Source organism: Lathamus discolor, chromosome 3 (genome assembly GCF_037157495.1).
Source record: "Lathamus discolor isolate bLatDis1 chromosome 3, bLatDis1.hap1, whole genome shotgun sequence".
Lineage (NCBI taxonomy): Eukaryota > Metazoa > Chordata > Aves > Psittaciformes > Psittacidae > Lathamus > Lathamus discolor.
Window position 1 is genome coordinate 40,662,285 of NC_088886.1, and position 17,132 is coordinate 40,679,416.

Consider the following 17,132-nt stretch of genomic DNA (forward strand, 5'->3'; position numbering starts at 1 on the left):
GGGCACACGCTCTCACTGCTGTCTGAGATGAACCGTGCTTTCTAATGGCGCTTCACACGTGTGGCCGGAGCTAATGCTGGGAAACGTCCCTTCCCTTAGATTGTCCTGGAGGGCGAATGGGGTGAAGATATCCGCAGTAACGTAGCGTTGGATGATCTGTCCATAGAAGAAGGATCCTGCGAAGGTACCAGGCTTGTCTTGGGGAAGGGCAGCTTGAGAGGTGTCACCGAGGTGGCAGGCTACACGTAGAGGCAGGAGCGCAGGTTCTCTTTGCAGTGCCCTGTAGGCCAGGCATGCAGCCTGTGCCCGAGCAGGCTTTCCTCTGAGAGACTGGAGCACTGGCCGTGCCTTCAGTCGCTACTTAGTTCGTGTATTAGAAGACTCACAGCCAAGACACTGAGCATAGGTACTGAAGAGTCTAATCTGCTTTTGTCACCTAGCTGTGATGGTGGCAGAGCCCTTGAGTGGCACGGTTCTTTCAGATCCATGCCCTGGGCCTCTCTGGGTGTGGCGTTGATGTGTTTGGGAAGCTTGGGTCAGCTTTGGGAAGCAAAACTCACGTGTGAGCTCGGATGTCCACTGACTCTCTCCTGTGCTAGATCCATCGACACCAAAACCCACGCTCCCCTTGCCGGGAACTACAACACAGCCTCCACGCACGCCATCACCACCAAGACCCACACCGAGCTCAGGTACTCTCTTGCTCTTTCCCAGTTTTCTACGGTTTGTGACAAGCTTTCAATTAGCTTTCTTTGAGGCTCATGGCCAAGAGAGGGAGTGACTGTATTGAAGGAGCTGTTTGTCTCGTTTCATTACCTGGGAGTGCTGTATAGATAGCACTTGAGTGCAGAAATCTCTGCTGGGCATCACTGTGTAATCCCTGTCCTGCGTCTCTCTGGTCACAGTGTTGGGTGTTTGGGAAGAGTTGGCCTGTTGCCTGCAACAAATCCCCCATGCTGGCACTGATCTCCTCCAACTCTCTCTTGTGCTAGGTCCATCCACCAGAGAACCTGGGACCACCTTGCCAGACACAACTCAGCCTCCTCATACACCTAGACCCACACCAAGCTCAGGTACTGCCTTGTGCTGTCCCTGTCTTCTACTGCTTGTGCCAAGTGTTCTGTTGCCTGTCTTTGAGTCTCATGGCCAAGGCATAAATTTCTGTAGTCAATGCACTGCATGTCTCCTGCTATAGCTGTAAATGTTGGTGGGAGAGCACTGGAGTCCTGAGGAGTTTTTCTGAGGATTCACTGTGGAATTCCTGTCCTGCATGACTCTGGACATGGTGTTGGGTGTTTGGGAAGGTTGGTCGGCTTCCTGGAGCAATACTCTCATGTCAGTGCTGGTATCCTCTAATTCTCTCTTCTGCTAGGTCCATCCACCGGAGAACCTGGGACTGCCTTGCCAAGCACAACAGAACCCCCTCATACGTCAAGACCCACACCAAGCTCAGGTACTGCCACATCCTGTCTCTATCTTCTACTGCTTGTGGCAAGTGTTCGGTTGTCTTTAAGCCTCAAGACTAAGGGATGAAGTGATTGTAGTGAAGGAGCTGCACGTCTCTTTCTGTCACTCATCTGTGCTAGTGGGAAGACACTCAAGTACTGTAGTTTTCATTGAGGACTCACTGTGGGATCCCTTTTCTGAACCTCTCTGGTCATGTGTTGGGTGTTTGGAAAAGGTCTTGCTTGCAACAAAACTCCCATATTGGTGCATCTCTCCTCTACCCTTCTCTTGTTCTAGGTTCATCCACCGGAGAACCTGGGACCGCCTTGCCAAGCACAACACAACCTCCTCATACACCAAGACCCACACCAAGCTCAGGTACTGCCACGTGCTGTCCCTGTCTTCTACTGCTTGTGGCAAGTGTTCAATTAGCTTTCTTCAAGGCTCATGTCCAAGAGAGGGAGTGTCTGTATTGAAGGAGCTGTGTGTCTCGTTTCATCACCTGGGAGTGCTGTTTAGATAGCACTTGAGTGCAGAAATCTCTGCTGGGCATCACTGTGTAATCACTGTCCTACGTCTCTCTGGTCACAGTGTTGGGTGTTTGGGAAGGGCGGGCCAGGTGCTTGCAAGATAACCGCATTATTGACACTCTCTAGGTCTACCTCTGTCTCACCATAGGTCCTTTTCCTTTTACAGCATCGACTCCATTGCCAGGCACCACAACACAGACAACACAAGGAACACAACCACCTTCACCACCACCTGGTACGGCTTCAGCTACTGCTATTGTTGGTAGTGTTTTGAGTCATCTTGGAAACCCATAGTGGATACAATTTGCATTTTCATTGGATGGCTCGTATTTGCTTTCCGTCACTTCCCTGCCATATAGAGACACACACTGAGTGATATTCCTTTTGGGGGGCTGGGGTGGGGCACCTTTGCTTCTGGCATTTAGGTATTTGAGGAGATTTGAAGCAGATGACTGGAAAAACTACTCCATTCTTAACACAGATCTGGTCACATGTTGAGTGTTTGGAAAAGGTCTTGCTTGCAACAGAACTCCCAGATTGGTGCATCTCTCCTCTACCTTTCTCTTGTTCTAGGTCCATTCACCGGGGAACCTGGGACTGCCTTGCCAAGCACAACGCAACCTCCTCATGCACCAAGACCCACACCAAGCTCAGGTATTGCCATGTCCTGTCCCTGTTTTCTACCGCTTGTCACAAGTGTTCAGTTGTCTGTGTTTGAGTCTCATGCCCAAGATATAAGGATTCTGTAGCGAATTGGCTGCATACCTTTCTTTACGTCCCATCAATATTTGTTGGAGATGACTTAAGTCCTGTAGGTTTTTCTGAGGAGCCACTGGAATCACAGCCGTGGGCCTCTATGGACATGGTGTTAGTGTATTTGGGTAGGTTGGGTCAGCTTCCTGAAGTAAATCTAGCATGTTGGCCCACATGTCCACTAACTCTCTCTCGCCTCCACAAATGCCATCACCCCGGAGACCCACACCAAGCTCAGGTATTCATCTCTTTCCCATTCTCTTTTTGCCTTTCAGAATTTTTCTGTGTTTCTAATCCATTTTCCTTAGCCAGGTGACACAATTGTTATAGTGGAGGGTCAGAGCTTTTTCTTGCTCACCCAATATACACTGGTGGGACAGTGCTTTCAGTATGAGATCTTCTCTGAGTAATGACAGTGTAACTCATGCCCTTTGTCCCTTTTGCCACAGTTTTGGGGTTTTTGGTAACAGTAGACCAGCTGCTTGATAGTTGTCTCCCATACCCTTTATTGGCACGTCCGTAAATATATAAAGTATCCTGTTCTATGGCAAGTTTTCAAGTGTTATACAGTTTATTGTTTGTAGTATTTTTGTTATACAGTTATTGTTTGTAGTATTTTGAAATTTAATATGCCTTCCCATTTTTTTTATATAAACTTATTATTCTGTCCTCAAAAGACTGAGTTGTTGTGGTTATTGTAATTTTAATGCTTAGGAAACACTATATTTCAGTTTAGGTAAGTTTTAACTGCTTTGTTCTCCAATTTTAAGCACTAATTCTTCTCCATATGTTGGCTTGTTAAGTATAAGAGACTGCCAGCTCATCTCATCAGTTTGGATGTCTTGTGCATTTTTTATTTTTTTTTTAATGTTTATGTATATAGTTCCTGGAGTTTTAGTAGTTTATATGTAAGTGGTTAAGGTTGACATGTAGACACAGCCCTAAGTGTAGCTACTTTTGTAATGTGCCATTGAAAATCAGAGAAGGAGAGACCTTTCTTCATTATTTTTTGTTGTGGCTGATAATCGTCATAATGCACCTGCAAACTCAACTCTGCTAAGATTTGATGGGAGGATTTTTCTGTTGAAAATGGGAATTTCTTATTAGCACTCAAAATCTTACCCGGCTCACACACACACATGCACACTGTGTACCTCTATTTGCACATATTATCTCTGGCTGGTTAAATTTGATATTTTTAAAAAGTGTGTCTGCAGTGTTGAAAAGGAATTCCATAACTGATGTGAGTATGGAACCCCAGACAGCTGGTAGTGCAGCAGTCTGTTCTGGCTAACTAACCCTGTACATTTTTTGATTAAATTCTTCTTATTTATTCAGAAATAACCTTTCAGACATGGACATTAAAAACTCACTGCTCCACTTTATATAATTATGTCTTAATAATGATGCTTTTCTTAACATCAAAGCTTTTTGCTTTTGTTTCACCCTCAGACTCCAGCGCAGATTTCTGATACACAAGAGTACAGATTCTCTATTGGTTCAAAGATAGGAGACTGTATTGGGCTTTGGAATGTTTTTGACTGATGCCATCACTGTTACATCTAAGCAGTAATTAAAAAGTGAAGCAAACAAGTGAGAACAAAGCAACTACGGAAGTCTGGTAGAGATTCAGAGGGAATTTGTCTTTCTTTCTTCCCAGGCCGTGCTTTCTGCAGTGCCTCTGGAGATCCACATTACAACACTTTTGACCACAGAGTTCATAATTTCATGGGAAATTGCACTTACACCCTCTCCAAAGTGTGCAACATCTCTGAGGGGCTTCCATACTTTGATGTATCCACAACGAATGAACACAGAGGAGCCAACACCAAAGTCTCTTATGTGAAGTCAGTGCAAGTGGAAGTCTACGGCAACCATATATCTTTGCTGAAAAACAGGAAAGTGAATGTAAGAAGATAGTTACTTAAAGGACGTGTATCTTTTTAAGCTGACATGCAGATAAGGAAATATTTTCTCTGTAGAGTTTACAGCAAACTTTCTCTTTTTATTAGTTAAATGTACCTCTTTTAGTGAGATGTCCAACAGCTCAGATGAAGTGTTGTTTAATTACTTCCAGTTCCCTTGTGCACAAGGTCATATATTCCACTAATCTGTTCTAGCTGCTGGAAGTTGTAGGAATACCAGCAGCCATACACTAACTTTTACAACTTGCTGTATAGGTGAATGGCAGCAGGATGAACCTGCCTGTATATATTGAAAAGAAGATCAGTATTCAAAGCACTGGTGGATATGTTCTCTTGGAAACTGACTTCGGACTGTGGGTGAGATATGATGGAAATCACTATGCAGAAATCTCTGTGCCTTCTGATTACAGTGGTCTGCTCTGTGGCCTCTGTGGTAAGTCATAGGCTTAGTCACTTTTTAGTGAGTTGTGGAAGCTGGTGATTACTTAATCTTATTTTCTTATTATGTCATATTTTTTCTACACACAACTGTTCCTTGCCAAGTGGACTAGAATTTACGGCAGTGAAGAAAACTTCCAGGATTTTTTAAGTTTCTAAGAACCCTTACTTACAAAATTCCTGTTAACGTGCTATCCATTTGGGATGTTGTGAGGTATATCTACAAATTACACTTTTAGCCAAATAAAACCCCTCACTTCTGTTCTACAGTTTAAATTCAGGAAGAGTAATGATTTACATGCATCTGCTAAAGAACTCTACGTTTTCCTGTTATTTAGATTCTGATGTAATTGTCCTTTGTTGAGTGTGAGGAATGCTATACCATTTCATTTGTGAATCATAAAAACTTGAGGCTGTTTCCACAGTAGAGAGAAATCTTCAGAATAGCTTATTGCCAACATCCTCAAGCTTTCCTGCTGCTGTTTTCCTGTGCAGTTTTAGGAGGTATTTTTACAGTCTGAATGATCGTGTTTATATGATAAAAGGCGAAAAAAGAAAAGCTGAAGCAATAAAAGAAAAAGTAGACTACTAAAGCTTATTTTACCCATTTTTTTTAATTCCATATAAAATATGCTGTGTCTACATTAAAAGAAAGCAATGACAAGGATCCAATACAGATAAACCTGAGCTGACAGACTTGATGAATAAGAAAGAAAATTCATACTTTATTTCCAAAATTCAAATATCACCAAATATTAAATGCTATATATGATACAAAGCATAGAGGCCTTTAAGAGTCCTATGAGAAAGATCAGACAAAAAGGCCACAATCTGTTGTATTCTGTAAGAAATTCTGTTGCATAGGATACCAAATTAAATAAGTCACAGGCGGCTTATATAGCTAATGAGAATAAGAGCTTGCTGGAATTAGTAGCGATCGGTAATTTTTCCTCAGCAACGTTGTTAATGCCTGAACCTGAGCAGAGTTAGTTGCAACAACAGTCTGAAATCCAGGTGATTTTCAGGATGGAAATGGGACTGTAGAAATTACAAGAGTAGTTTGCCTTGTGAGTTTTTGACTATTCTTTGATTTGGATCATCTGAAATTTCCTACTTCAGTTATTTCTCCATGAGTTTTTCACACTTTCAATTCAGGAAATCTAGCTAAGAATGTAATGGTGCAAAATACACCATTTGGGTTTTAGTCCAGCATTCTACACATACGATCCAAGGAAATAAGTTGGGTTGTTTTTTTTTTTTTTAGCTAAGCAATTTTTTCTTGTATGCGATATAACCTAGTTACAAAAGAACTTACAGACTACTTGCTTGAAGTCCACAAATCTCTGAACAGCGGCTCTTGTCAGTGGTCAAAGTCTAAAACACAACTGAGCTCTTATTTTGCATATATGCAGTGATGTTGCATATGTACTCTCCCTAGTTCATTGTAGTTTATTTTACAGCCTGAAACCTAGGTTTTTTCTACAGGTGAGAACTCCACATGTCCCATAAATCTCTTTTTACCCTCACAGGTAATTATAATGGTGATCCAAATGATGACAACAGAAAGCCCGATGGTGACACTGCAAGCAGTTCCACTGATCTTGGACAAAGCTGGCTTGTGCCTGAGAATAACACCATGTATGTATATTAATTTAACCATATGGCATTTGCTAATCAAACTTGATAAATCCAAACATCCCTGCACTCACTGGCTTTGTCATCCAGTACCATTATACATCTTTCAGCTGCCCATTAGAAGTCAGGACCTGCTCCTTTACATTAAACAGGGAATGAGGGCTTGTGTCCTTTAAGTCTTGTTTTTCCAAGCAAGAACTGTCTGCTGAATGTGAGGGGGGATGGGACTTCACTCCAGTTCCCTGACTGGAAACCATAACTGGCTCAATCCCATGGCTCTTTTTGCAGCCAAGAATAAGCCTTTGAATAGCCCAGAAAGCGTAAAAAAAGGAGTCAATTCAGTGATAAGACTGACATCAGTGAGCCTTGTGACTGCAATAAAATACACTCTGTTGTGCAGGGTTGTCATGTGTCAATATTCCACTTCCAAATCTGATGGTAAGAGATGTAAGACACGTTTCATTTTGCTTGTTTTCCCTAGATGCTTCAGTGGAACTAACCAGCAATGTGATCCTGTGCTGGAGAGTGAAGCAAAGAAGAACACAGCATGTGGCATGATCACAGACCCAACAGGTAGTATGTTGGTAGTTCTCTGTGAGCCATGTCATGGGGCACTGTATAGCTTGTGTTGTCTCCTTTCTATAGTCCATTGTTCTGAGCTTGTATTAAACATATAAAACCTTCATTGTGAATGGCCAACATAAATCTCATAGGTACTTGGTCAAGATATGTCAACTGTTTGGACAGTGCTAGTGTGTCAATGAAGATTATCTGAGCATCTGTGTAGGGAGCCATAGCTGCTCTTTGCTTTATAATAACTTGCACTCTGCTTGCTAAGAGAAACAGTTTGGAGAGCACTGTAATTGCATGTATTACAGATACTTTATCTGAAATACTGTACATGATCCCTGCATTGGACAGCCCCTGCAGTTGTTTAGAATAAGTGGCTTTCCTAGCTAACAACTCTTAATTTATATAAGCTATCTTGTATCAATCATGCAAAAAGAAGAAAACTGGATTTGGAGGGCCAAGTCTTATTGTGCATGCTCCATTTCAAGTGTTGTTTTAACTTATTAAATAAAATTAGCCTGGAGCACTCCCAATACATTTACCATGACAGAAAATAGATGGTGTTGGTGATCTAGTAATTCCACTTTTGGTTTTTTATCCTTCTGTGTATCTTGATTTACACAGGAATCTTCAAGGATTGTCATTCCAGAGTGCTTCCAGATAATTTTTTCGACAACTGTGTTTATGACATGTGTTTCACTGATGGACAGGCAACATCCTTATGCTATGGACTGCAGGCCTATGCTGAGTCATGTAGCAATGCTGGGATATGCATAGAGTGGAGGAATGCTACACTTTGCCGTGAGTGTTTTGACTTATAAAGATCTATTCTGGATTAAAACATCAAAAGTATGCACATTTCCTCTACCTTTTTCATACATGTTATTCCATTTTATGTAATGTTTTGAGTGTAACCTTTTGTCATATCTTAAGCCTCTTTCAGTTTCAGTACCATTCCAGCATTTGTATAAAACCCTAATTTTCAAGAACATTTGGATATGCAGGTCTAATCCTGAAAGTTTTAATAATTTACTAATAACTTCTTGTAAACGTTTGATTACATTCAACTATCTCATGTGAGCTTCTGCATTGGGGAAATAACTGTTGCTTTGCTCCACTGAAAATCTACCATCCTCAGTGTAAGCAGAGCTGGTAGCCCTCCATGCATGAATGCTTATAGATGGCTTTTGGTTAAAAAGCTACTTTAATAAGAAACCTTGAAAAAGAGCTGTTTCTAGGAAATTTACAAGTATTTCTCTATAAAGCAAAGAGATCAAGTATTCTCACTTATCTCCCAATTAATTTTCTTCAGAATGACCTTTTGAGGAGTTTCATATAATGAACTCTTATTTCTCAGAATAAAGCTTTCCAGCAAGAAAATCCTTTGTATGCATTACTTTCCAGTGTCAGACTTTCTAGCAGCAATTTTAAATATTTGCAGGAGCAAACTGTGTGAGCGTCAGGAAAACCTTTATCATTATTTTGCCCTTTTGAGTGATCTTACCTTTTTCTCTCTAGCAATGTCCTGTTCTGGAGGCAGCATCTACAAGAGCTGCGGTACTAGGTGTCCCTCTACCTGTTTGAACATCTCAGCAGCTGATTCATGCAGTTCCTTGCCAGTGGAAGGTTGCTTCTGTAAGGAAGGCTATGTTTTGAGTGGAGAAAAGTGTGTGCCAGAAAACAGCTGTGGTTGTGTTGATGACAAAAACCGGTATTATCAGGCAAGTTACTTCAGACACTTAAAGCAAAAAAACCCCAACAAACCCAGCAAACAGGGGATCTCATTCTTTATCACCATGAGAGCAAAAAATGTTAATAACACTAACACTATTATTATTTATGCCATTAACAGCAGCAAATAGACTCATTTTCCCAGCCTTCTTGATCTGTGAGCTGTGTAATAGAATTGCCCAAAATCATCATATATCATGCACATTCAAATACTGAGAATATGACTGTCCCTTATGGTATTACCTTCCAATTTATTTTATAGTATATACTTTTACATTCTTTTTTTCACTCAGCTGGATGAAAGCTGGTTCACCAGTTATCCCTGCACTGAACGTTGCACCTGCAAGGCTAATAACACCATCAAATGCACACCCTGGGAGTGTGGAGTCCAAGAGGAATGCAGTATTCAGGATGGAGTACTGGGATGTCATTCCAATGGTAAGTCCTGCCTGAAAACAGTTCTCAGTGTCAGTTCCATCATTAGATCTTTCTTCTTATTCTAGCTTTATTGTAAATATCTTTATATATGGGATTGCAAAGAAATCTCAAATGACTGCTGCCAGTGCTAAAAGAAGATACGATGAACTTTCTTGCAAGCATAGATACCCTTCTGTTGTAGTGGATATCAGCAAAAACTGATGCTACCCAAAAGCTTGCAAGGTCACTTGGGGTCTTTTTGTCTTGATAATACGAATTCAAGTCCTACATCACCAGTAACCATTGCTACAAGCTGTAAATTTGGGAATTATTGAGAACTGCATTTTTGAGAGTCTGGGTAATGGCAAATGCATTAAGTATTGATATATATAAATGAAAAAATATTTACTTTTAGATCTACACCTGTATGTATTTTTATATAGCTATGTAGAAAAGCTCTGTATTAGTCTCAACAACTATAAATCATAGCTACAACAACATATAGCAATATATATAATATTGTAATATATATATAAATATAGAAATGTATAAAGAAGTTCATTTGCTGCCAAGTTGCCAGTTTGCCATAATTTGTGAATTTAATTTAGGAGACACTTTCTGGAAATTTCCAAATTGGCAGGAACCTGAGATGCCTCTGTGAAGGTTTGCACACACAATGATGATAAGGATTAGGTTGTTGCACTAATGGTTGCACTTTGGTTAGCTGAATCCATGGTGAAATCCAGTCCAAAGCTCTTCGGTAATTTTTTCACCTTCAGGCCAAGCAACATGTCAAGTGTCAGGAGATCCCCACTATTTCACTTTTGATGGAATGATGTACACTTTTGTGGGTACCTGCACCTACACCTTGGTTGAGGTTGTCAACACCAACAGTGTTATTCCTATAACCATCCTTGGCAAGAATGAAGACAGAGGACTAAGAGGGGCCACATACCTGAAAGAAGTCTACATAGATGTGTATGGTGTACGAATCACCCTTCAGAAAAACCAAGGAATCCTGGTAAGTGGTGGTGCTCTTTATTCTGGCAAGAAGTAGCTTAAGATTAGCTCACTACAGTAGCTGTAGGAAAAACTACGTTTCCTAAGGAATACATACATGTGGGCACCTCCATTAACTGGGTATCACAAGGAAACATAATTTCTCACTAGTTCCCAAGGCTTCTGTTTGGGGTTTACTGTTCTACTGGGCATATCTTGGAGACAGAGCCCAGAGCCTCCAGACTGCAAAACTGCTGCCTGAACTTAAGAATGGGGCTTCCCACTTCAATAGCTGTTGTCAATAGCTAGCTAACAAGAGCAGAGGAAAAGAGAGTCATACTGTATTGGTCTAGCATAGCATGAGAATCTATGGCACTACCAGAGCAGGGAATCCACCCTATGGGCAGGTAAGAACTTACTCACTACCAGGGATCTTTCCAGATCCCTGTTAAAGGCACAGGCTGAATCCCATCCAGCTCTCCTCAGCTAAAAGGCTCATTCCTGCAACCCATAGTTGGAATATGCAATGGGGGAGGTGTAAAAGAGGTAAATTTGTCATTGAGGATTCTTCAGCACTTCAAGGAATATAGTCTGTAAGCAGAAAAGCTTTCATGGAAGAATGTCCATACTGACAAATGACATGTCTCTCCAGCTGAACAATGAGAGAGTCTACACTCCACTGGAGAACCGATTGCGAGGTGTGTCCATTGGAAATGTTGGCAGATTTATAGTAGTGGAAACTGACTTTGGTGTGATAGTAAAATATGATGGCAATCACTACCTGGAAATCACTCTCCCACAGTCTTATTTCTCAAAGGTAAGATTTAGTATGTAAACATGTGGGACTGTTTCAAAACTGCTGCTTTGTACATTTACTTCTAATTTCTTTTATTTATGTGTTTTGCTGTTGCGCCTTTCTTTGTAGCTGTATTGCGACAAGTTATTTTTTTTCCTTTCTATTTTTTTTTCTCTTCACAACAATGTCCTTGAGTTCCAAAGGGGTAGTGAAAGAAAATGGCTGGGCTAGGGGAATGCATCTAGTTTCTAGAATTAAGCACCTTGAAAGCTTAGGAAACCACAGATTTACTGCAGTTTCTATTTTGTTTCTTCATGGGTGTGATCAGACACTAGTGAGTATGTCTGCTATGTCTGGTATAAGATTGGGTGTTGGTGGTGATTTGGTCATATCATTTCACAGGCAATGAACAAGAAGTTCTTGGGGAAGCTGATGAAGAACAGATTGTGCCTAGACTATGGTTCTTTTTCATTTGCAGGTACAAGGCATGTGTGGTAATTTCAATGATAATCGTGAAGATGATCTGTCCTTGCCCAATGGTACACTCGTCAGTGTCCCACAGTTTGGAAATAGCTGGAAAGTGGAGGAAGACAGTGATGAAGGGTAAATGTAACTTCTTTTCATACTTTCTATCTTTGAGAAAGTATCCTTTCAATTGTTTTGACTATTTGCTACTTTGTAACATCCGAGTAGCATATATGATACTTTTCTCCTCTTGAATGTGAAGCTCAAAGCCATACCACAGGAGAACACTGCACAGGCCAGAGGGTAGCCACAGACTTTCTATTCATCTACATGAACACTCAGGGAATTAGGCTTTGGGGCAGTCCAAAGTGTGGACATAGCCTCTGGCTTACACTGAAAACACCTAGAGCAGGAAGATGGTGTTGAGGAACGGTAAGGGCTGGCTGCTGCCAGGGACAGGGAGACTAGTATGATAAAACAGCCAAGAGAATGGTGGCTTCACCAGCCAGGACCCATCCTACACTATGCAAGCAAGGCAGGTGCAAGGGTGGAAGTCAGGGTTGATCAAGAGTCCATATTACCACCCAAGTTGGCAGTGACAAAATGGTCTGAGGTCTGAAGTCAAGCTGGGAAGTCAATCCTCTAGTCAGGGCCAAGTTCAATGAGAGTAATGAAGGTTAGATACAGCATGGTGATTGCCAGGCAGGTCTACTTCCGCCTAATCTTTCACTCATAGAAAGAAAGACTGAAGTATCTAGCTTTGTTTGTTTAATACATTTCAGTAGAAACAAATTTTTCAGTTTCAGTCGCAATCTTATATATGCATTTGAAACTTTAATGTAGCTATGTCTGTGCTTTCATGCAGTTGTTTATCAGACTTAAGAGAAGATGATGTTCCTCCTTGCATTTCTGAGAGCAAACCAGTCATTGAAAGCCAGTGCAATGTCCTAAAATCAGACAATTTCAAAGCATGTCATGATCTAGTCAAGCCTGAAGACTTCATACAGATCTGCATCTATGACATGTGCCAGTATGATGGCATGAAGTCTGCCCTCTGTGACATAGTTCAAGCCTATGTAGACACCTGCAGGAATCATGGAATCACCATTAAATGGAGGAATAGCACATTCTGTCGTAAGTGCACAAGCAAGTGAACAAAATGAAATTTGGATGGTTAACAACATGAAAACAAATTAGTTGGATTAGGTGAAGAAGTTATGTAAAGAAATTGAAACTCCAATTCTTACAAAATGTAATTTTATTATTATGATTTTATGGTTTCATTGTTGCACTGAATTGTGTTCAGGCTGAGCTAAACCCAGTGATAACTCAGGACTAGGCAACTTATGCATAGTAATGTGGAGTTAGAATGGCTTTGGAAGGCAAATGAGATATTGCAATAAACCTAAAATGGAGAAATAATGTAACCAGAAGCAAACCAAAACAGTGGAATACTGTGTTTTGACACAGGGCTCGATGCCACTCACTGTGTTTTAAATGAAAACTGGTAATTTGGCTGCTGCTTAGTAAGGGCCACATTCTTGAATGAATTTCCAGTGTATGTGCCTCACTCTGCTCATTCAACAAAGCTACAAACAAATTATATAAAAATTATTAAAGATTACACTATGGGTTTCTTTCTTTTTTTTTTCTTTTTCCTTTTTTTTTTTTTTTTATTTGTTGGGTTTTTTTTCACAATTTAGTGGGTTTCCTTTTGTTGTTTGTTTTTTTATGGTGGAATTAGTTACCACATAATGTTACGGAGGACAAAACAACTGGTTAGAAAACAAGCCAGATGAAGGTTTAATAGTTCCACCAGAAATACCTAGTTTCTTCCTTGCCACAAGTGGAGGAAAATACTGGACAAAAGAACCATTTTTCCTGCTGCCCTGTTTCTTGAAGATGAATCTTCAGTCTGATGATGTTCATCTGTTGTTCTTGCATGTGTTTATGTCTGTGGTTAAGCGAGATATACACCTGGTTTGCATCAGTGGAGGGTTGAGCAATTTGCCCTAAAGATCCTAATTTCTAGCAGTGCCCAAAAAAGTGTTTACAGCTGAACTGGAATACTGAATGATCTAATGCCAGTTGCCACCACTTCAGGCATACCTGTGATAGAACTGAAATCAGCAGCTCCAGAGAGGGTTCTTTACTTGGTCTTTGTTTTAAATAAAATATAAAAAATCAGAACTGGTTGATGATCAAAATCAGCTATTAAAAGGCAATTCTATACTACCATTTTATAGGCCAAGTTGTAGCTTTTGGTCAGGCACACATGTCTGCAGTGCGCTTTTAAAATGTATTTAATAACTCTGGTTCTATTCTCTTCGCCCACACAGCATTGCCCTGTCCATCCCACAGCCATTACACAGACTGTGTCTCCCTGTGCCCATCAACATGCAACGACATTTTTGCCTCTTCCCTTTGTGAGAAGACAGAAGAGTGCACAGAAGGCTGCGAGTGTGATGATAACTACGTGCTCAGTAGTGGCGAGTGTGTACCTTTGAGCAATTGTGGCTGCAGGGATGATGACAACAATTACCACAGCGTAAGTAGTTTGTCTGAGGAGCAAATCTTTGGCTGCAAAACTTGTAGAAAGTTGGTCTCCTGCGATCTGAATATGAGGCAGAGAGAGAAATTTTCAGGGTCTGCTTCTTAAATACCTTTCATCTGATTAGTAAAAGCTGCAGGCTCAGATACTAGGAGATTCAGGAGCTTGGTACTTTGCACCTGAAGCCAAAATTGAGGCATATTTGAAACTAGTCAATTGACCAGAGTTATTCAGGCAGTCTGTCCTAGTCCTATTTTGTGTTCAAATTTTCATGTCAAAGACAATAAGATAAATGGACTGGGATCCCCCCTCCCAGGCTTTTGGTGAGAGTACACCTGGATTGAGCAGTTGTGGAATCACCAACTGGACAGGTTGCACCTAGCCAGCCCCCAGATCCTTTGCTATTGAACTTCTATTGCGTTGCAAAGCTGAGCACCTTAACATATAATTAACACAACTTGTGTCCAGGCTGGGGAGACCTGGATAACTCCACACTGCACCAAAAGATGCACATGTCAGAAGAATGGTGTAATTAGATGTGACAGCTATAGCTGTGATTCTAAAGAAATCTGCGTGATCAAAAATGGAAAACACAAGTGCAACCCAACAGGTATGTGCAGGCAGGTCTTCACTTTGTGTTCCATGAGGGATGGGGAAGGAGGAAGAATGTGGATGTCCATTCTTTCTTCTATGGCACTTCCAGTCTTTTCCACAAGGAAAGAAGGCAGCTGACAGTGCTACATGAACACAAAAAGGCCCCCGTTCTCAGAATAGAAAGTTCCAGTACAAGATAAAGAATTTGTAGAGTAATGTGAAACAGCAGTTTGAAAATTTACTTACATATAGAAATTTGACAGTTCAGTCTGAGTAGTTTAATTTAAAAGATAAGTAAATAAATAAATATTGTTTGCACTGCATCTACCAAGACTCAGGTATGTCTGTGAATCCTTTGGCAATGATACTGTTTTTAACATTGCATGTTGATTTGAGAAAAGAAAAAAGACAGAGCAGGACAGAGCAGATCTGAACAGATAGGTAATAGGCAGTCAGTTATTCAGTTGGCTTGCACTGCTTTTCAGCAGAGGAACAAGCTTCTCAGTCCATCTCTTCATCTGAGTGCCCATTGCATAGGGTAATGCCTGAGCACCCATCTTTACTTTAAGAGACCTGCATGCTAGTAGCAGTCATTTTTACCTGACTTATTTTAAACTGATCTATGCATAGGATCTATGCACATTCGGACTGGAGAGTAATGAAGTTCTGACCCTTTAGGTTTTGGGAAATGCCAGATCATGGGCGATCCACACTACATCACCTTTGATGGTCTAGTGCACCACTTTCAAGGGAAATACACATATATTCTGGTTCAGACCATCCCTGGCCTACCTGATACCCTGACACAGTTCAGCATTGAAGGCATGAACTATCCTCTTCGCCGAAGTCGACACATTACTAACCTGAAGGAGATTCTTGTCAATGTTTACAATCATACAGTGCGATTCAGGCAGAACAAGCAGATTGTGGTAAGTCTCTCACTGACTGCAGAGTACAGAGAAAGGCCTTCCCTTGGAATAAAACGCCTTTGAGTAATAAATGTCTGTTTTGAAGAATTTAAATATTTAAGCAATCTGTATTGTAACAGCAGGGCTATGAGGCAACCACAAATGTGATTTTCAGTGTGTTGCATGTTTTTTTTCTCTATAGCTATGAAGGATACAATTCTCTTCAAATAAACGAATAAAAAGTGATTTAGGAATAAAGTGCCAAATATCCCAAGACCTACTGTGATGCCATACATATTTATATGAGTGGTAGGAGAAAAAGAAGTGTGAATTATGCAAGGAAAACTTAATTTCCTTTATTAATGTGTAAGAGTACACATAGCTCACATATATTTTAGCTCAATAATAAAAATCTTTCAGGATGATATGAAAATACCGTGTCCAGATACTTTCCTCAATACATGATTTTGTTAATTAAAAAAAATTGAATACTGAAGTTTTTATCTGGTTAAATTATCTATTTATCATAAAACCAGAGGAGTGTTCACTTGTAGCACTGACCTGTACTGAAGAAAGATTTGAATTTGGCTTATATATTATGAATTTTTACTTACTCTTTCCCTGTTAGTTGGATGGTGTAAGAGTGATACCACCTGCTCATCCTCATGAAGGTATTCGTATATATCAGAGGACAACAAGAATTTACCTGGAAACAGATTTTGGCTTATATGTGAGCTTCGATGGCAATCAAAATGCAGGTAACTAAGCCAACGTGTAGGAATATTAATGTTATGTTATTTTTCCAAAAGAGGTCTAAACCCAGAGCAAAATTAGAAACCTTCACCCTTTAAGCCTATGGCCCTTTGTGATACGACCTTCCAGAAAATGAAAACAAAGTGTTTCCCAGGAACCAGAAAAAAATCATAAAACTGGTATTTCTTTATCTGAATCCACCTAAACTTAGGAGAAATGAGATGTAGATTCATACTGTTCTACTTTCTTTCATATTAAGTAAGGCCTGAATGATAAAACTGACAGCAATTACTTAAAAATTATGATTACGGTGACGGGATAAAGCCTGGATCTGCCCCTTTGCCAACTTAAACCAGTCATAGGACTAAGGTCCTCAAGCTATACAGCTGTGAGTGCATTCTTTTACATACTTCCTCTCAAACCTCTTCCAGATAATCCCATTCTTTAATGATTCTCAGCAGGACTCATGTCACGTATACACAACTCACTCATGTGCATTGAACACTGTTCAGTTACTCCTGATTTACAACAGAATATAGCCCTGTTATTTCTGACTGTATAGTGAAAGTGCCAGGCCATTTACACATATGACCATCATTCCAGACCCTAAAATACCAACTG

General features: G+C 40.5%; 1 protein-coding gene across 1 annotated transcript in view; it reads left to right on the forward strand.

Annotated features, from left to right (window-relative positions):
• The window catches only part of LOC136009921 (zonadhesin-like), a 58,951-nt gene that overhangs the window by 35,407 nt on the left and 6,412 nt on the right, over positions 1-17,132 (forward strand). Inside the window, exons 30-51 of the mRNA XM_065670385.1 lie at positions 100-184; positions 600-692; positions 993-1,073; positions 1,373-1,453; positions 1,744-1,824; positions 2,143-2,211; positions 2,550-2,630; positions 4,390-4,637; positions 4,910-5,087; positions 6,622-6,730; positions 7,209-7,300; positions 7,922-8,098; positions 8,816-9,018; positions 9,322-9,466; positions 10,225-10,466; positions 11,097-11,261; positions 11,719-11,843; positions 12,571-12,839; positions 14,045-14,253; positions 14,725-14,866; positions 15,529-15,779; positions 16,387-16,516. Of these exons, the coding sequence (XP_065526457.1) occupies positions 100-184; positions 600-692; positions 993-1,073; positions 1,373-1,453; positions 1,744-1,824; positions 2,143-2,211; positions 2,550-2,630; positions 4,390-4,637; positions 4,910-5,087; positions 6,622-6,730; positions 7,209-7,300; positions 7,922-8,098; positions 8,816-9,018; positions 9,322-9,466; positions 10,225-10,466; positions 11,097-11,261; positions 11,719-11,843; positions 12,571-12,839; positions 14,045-14,253; positions 14,725-14,866; positions 15,529-15,779; positions 16,387-16,516 (3,256 nt within the window). The remainder of the gene's footprint in view (positions 1-99; positions 185-599; positions 693-992; positions 1,074-1,372; positions 1,454-1,743; positions 1,825-2,142; positions 2,212-2,549; positions 2,631-4,389; positions 4,638-4,909; positions 5,088-6,621; positions 6,731-7,208; positions 7,301-7,921; positions 8,099-8,815; positions 9,019-9,321; positions 9,467-10,224; positions 10,467-11,096; positions 11,262-11,718; positions 11,844-12,570; positions 12,840-14,044; positions 14,254-14,724; positions 14,867-15,528; positions 15,780-16,386; positions 16,517-17,132) is intronic.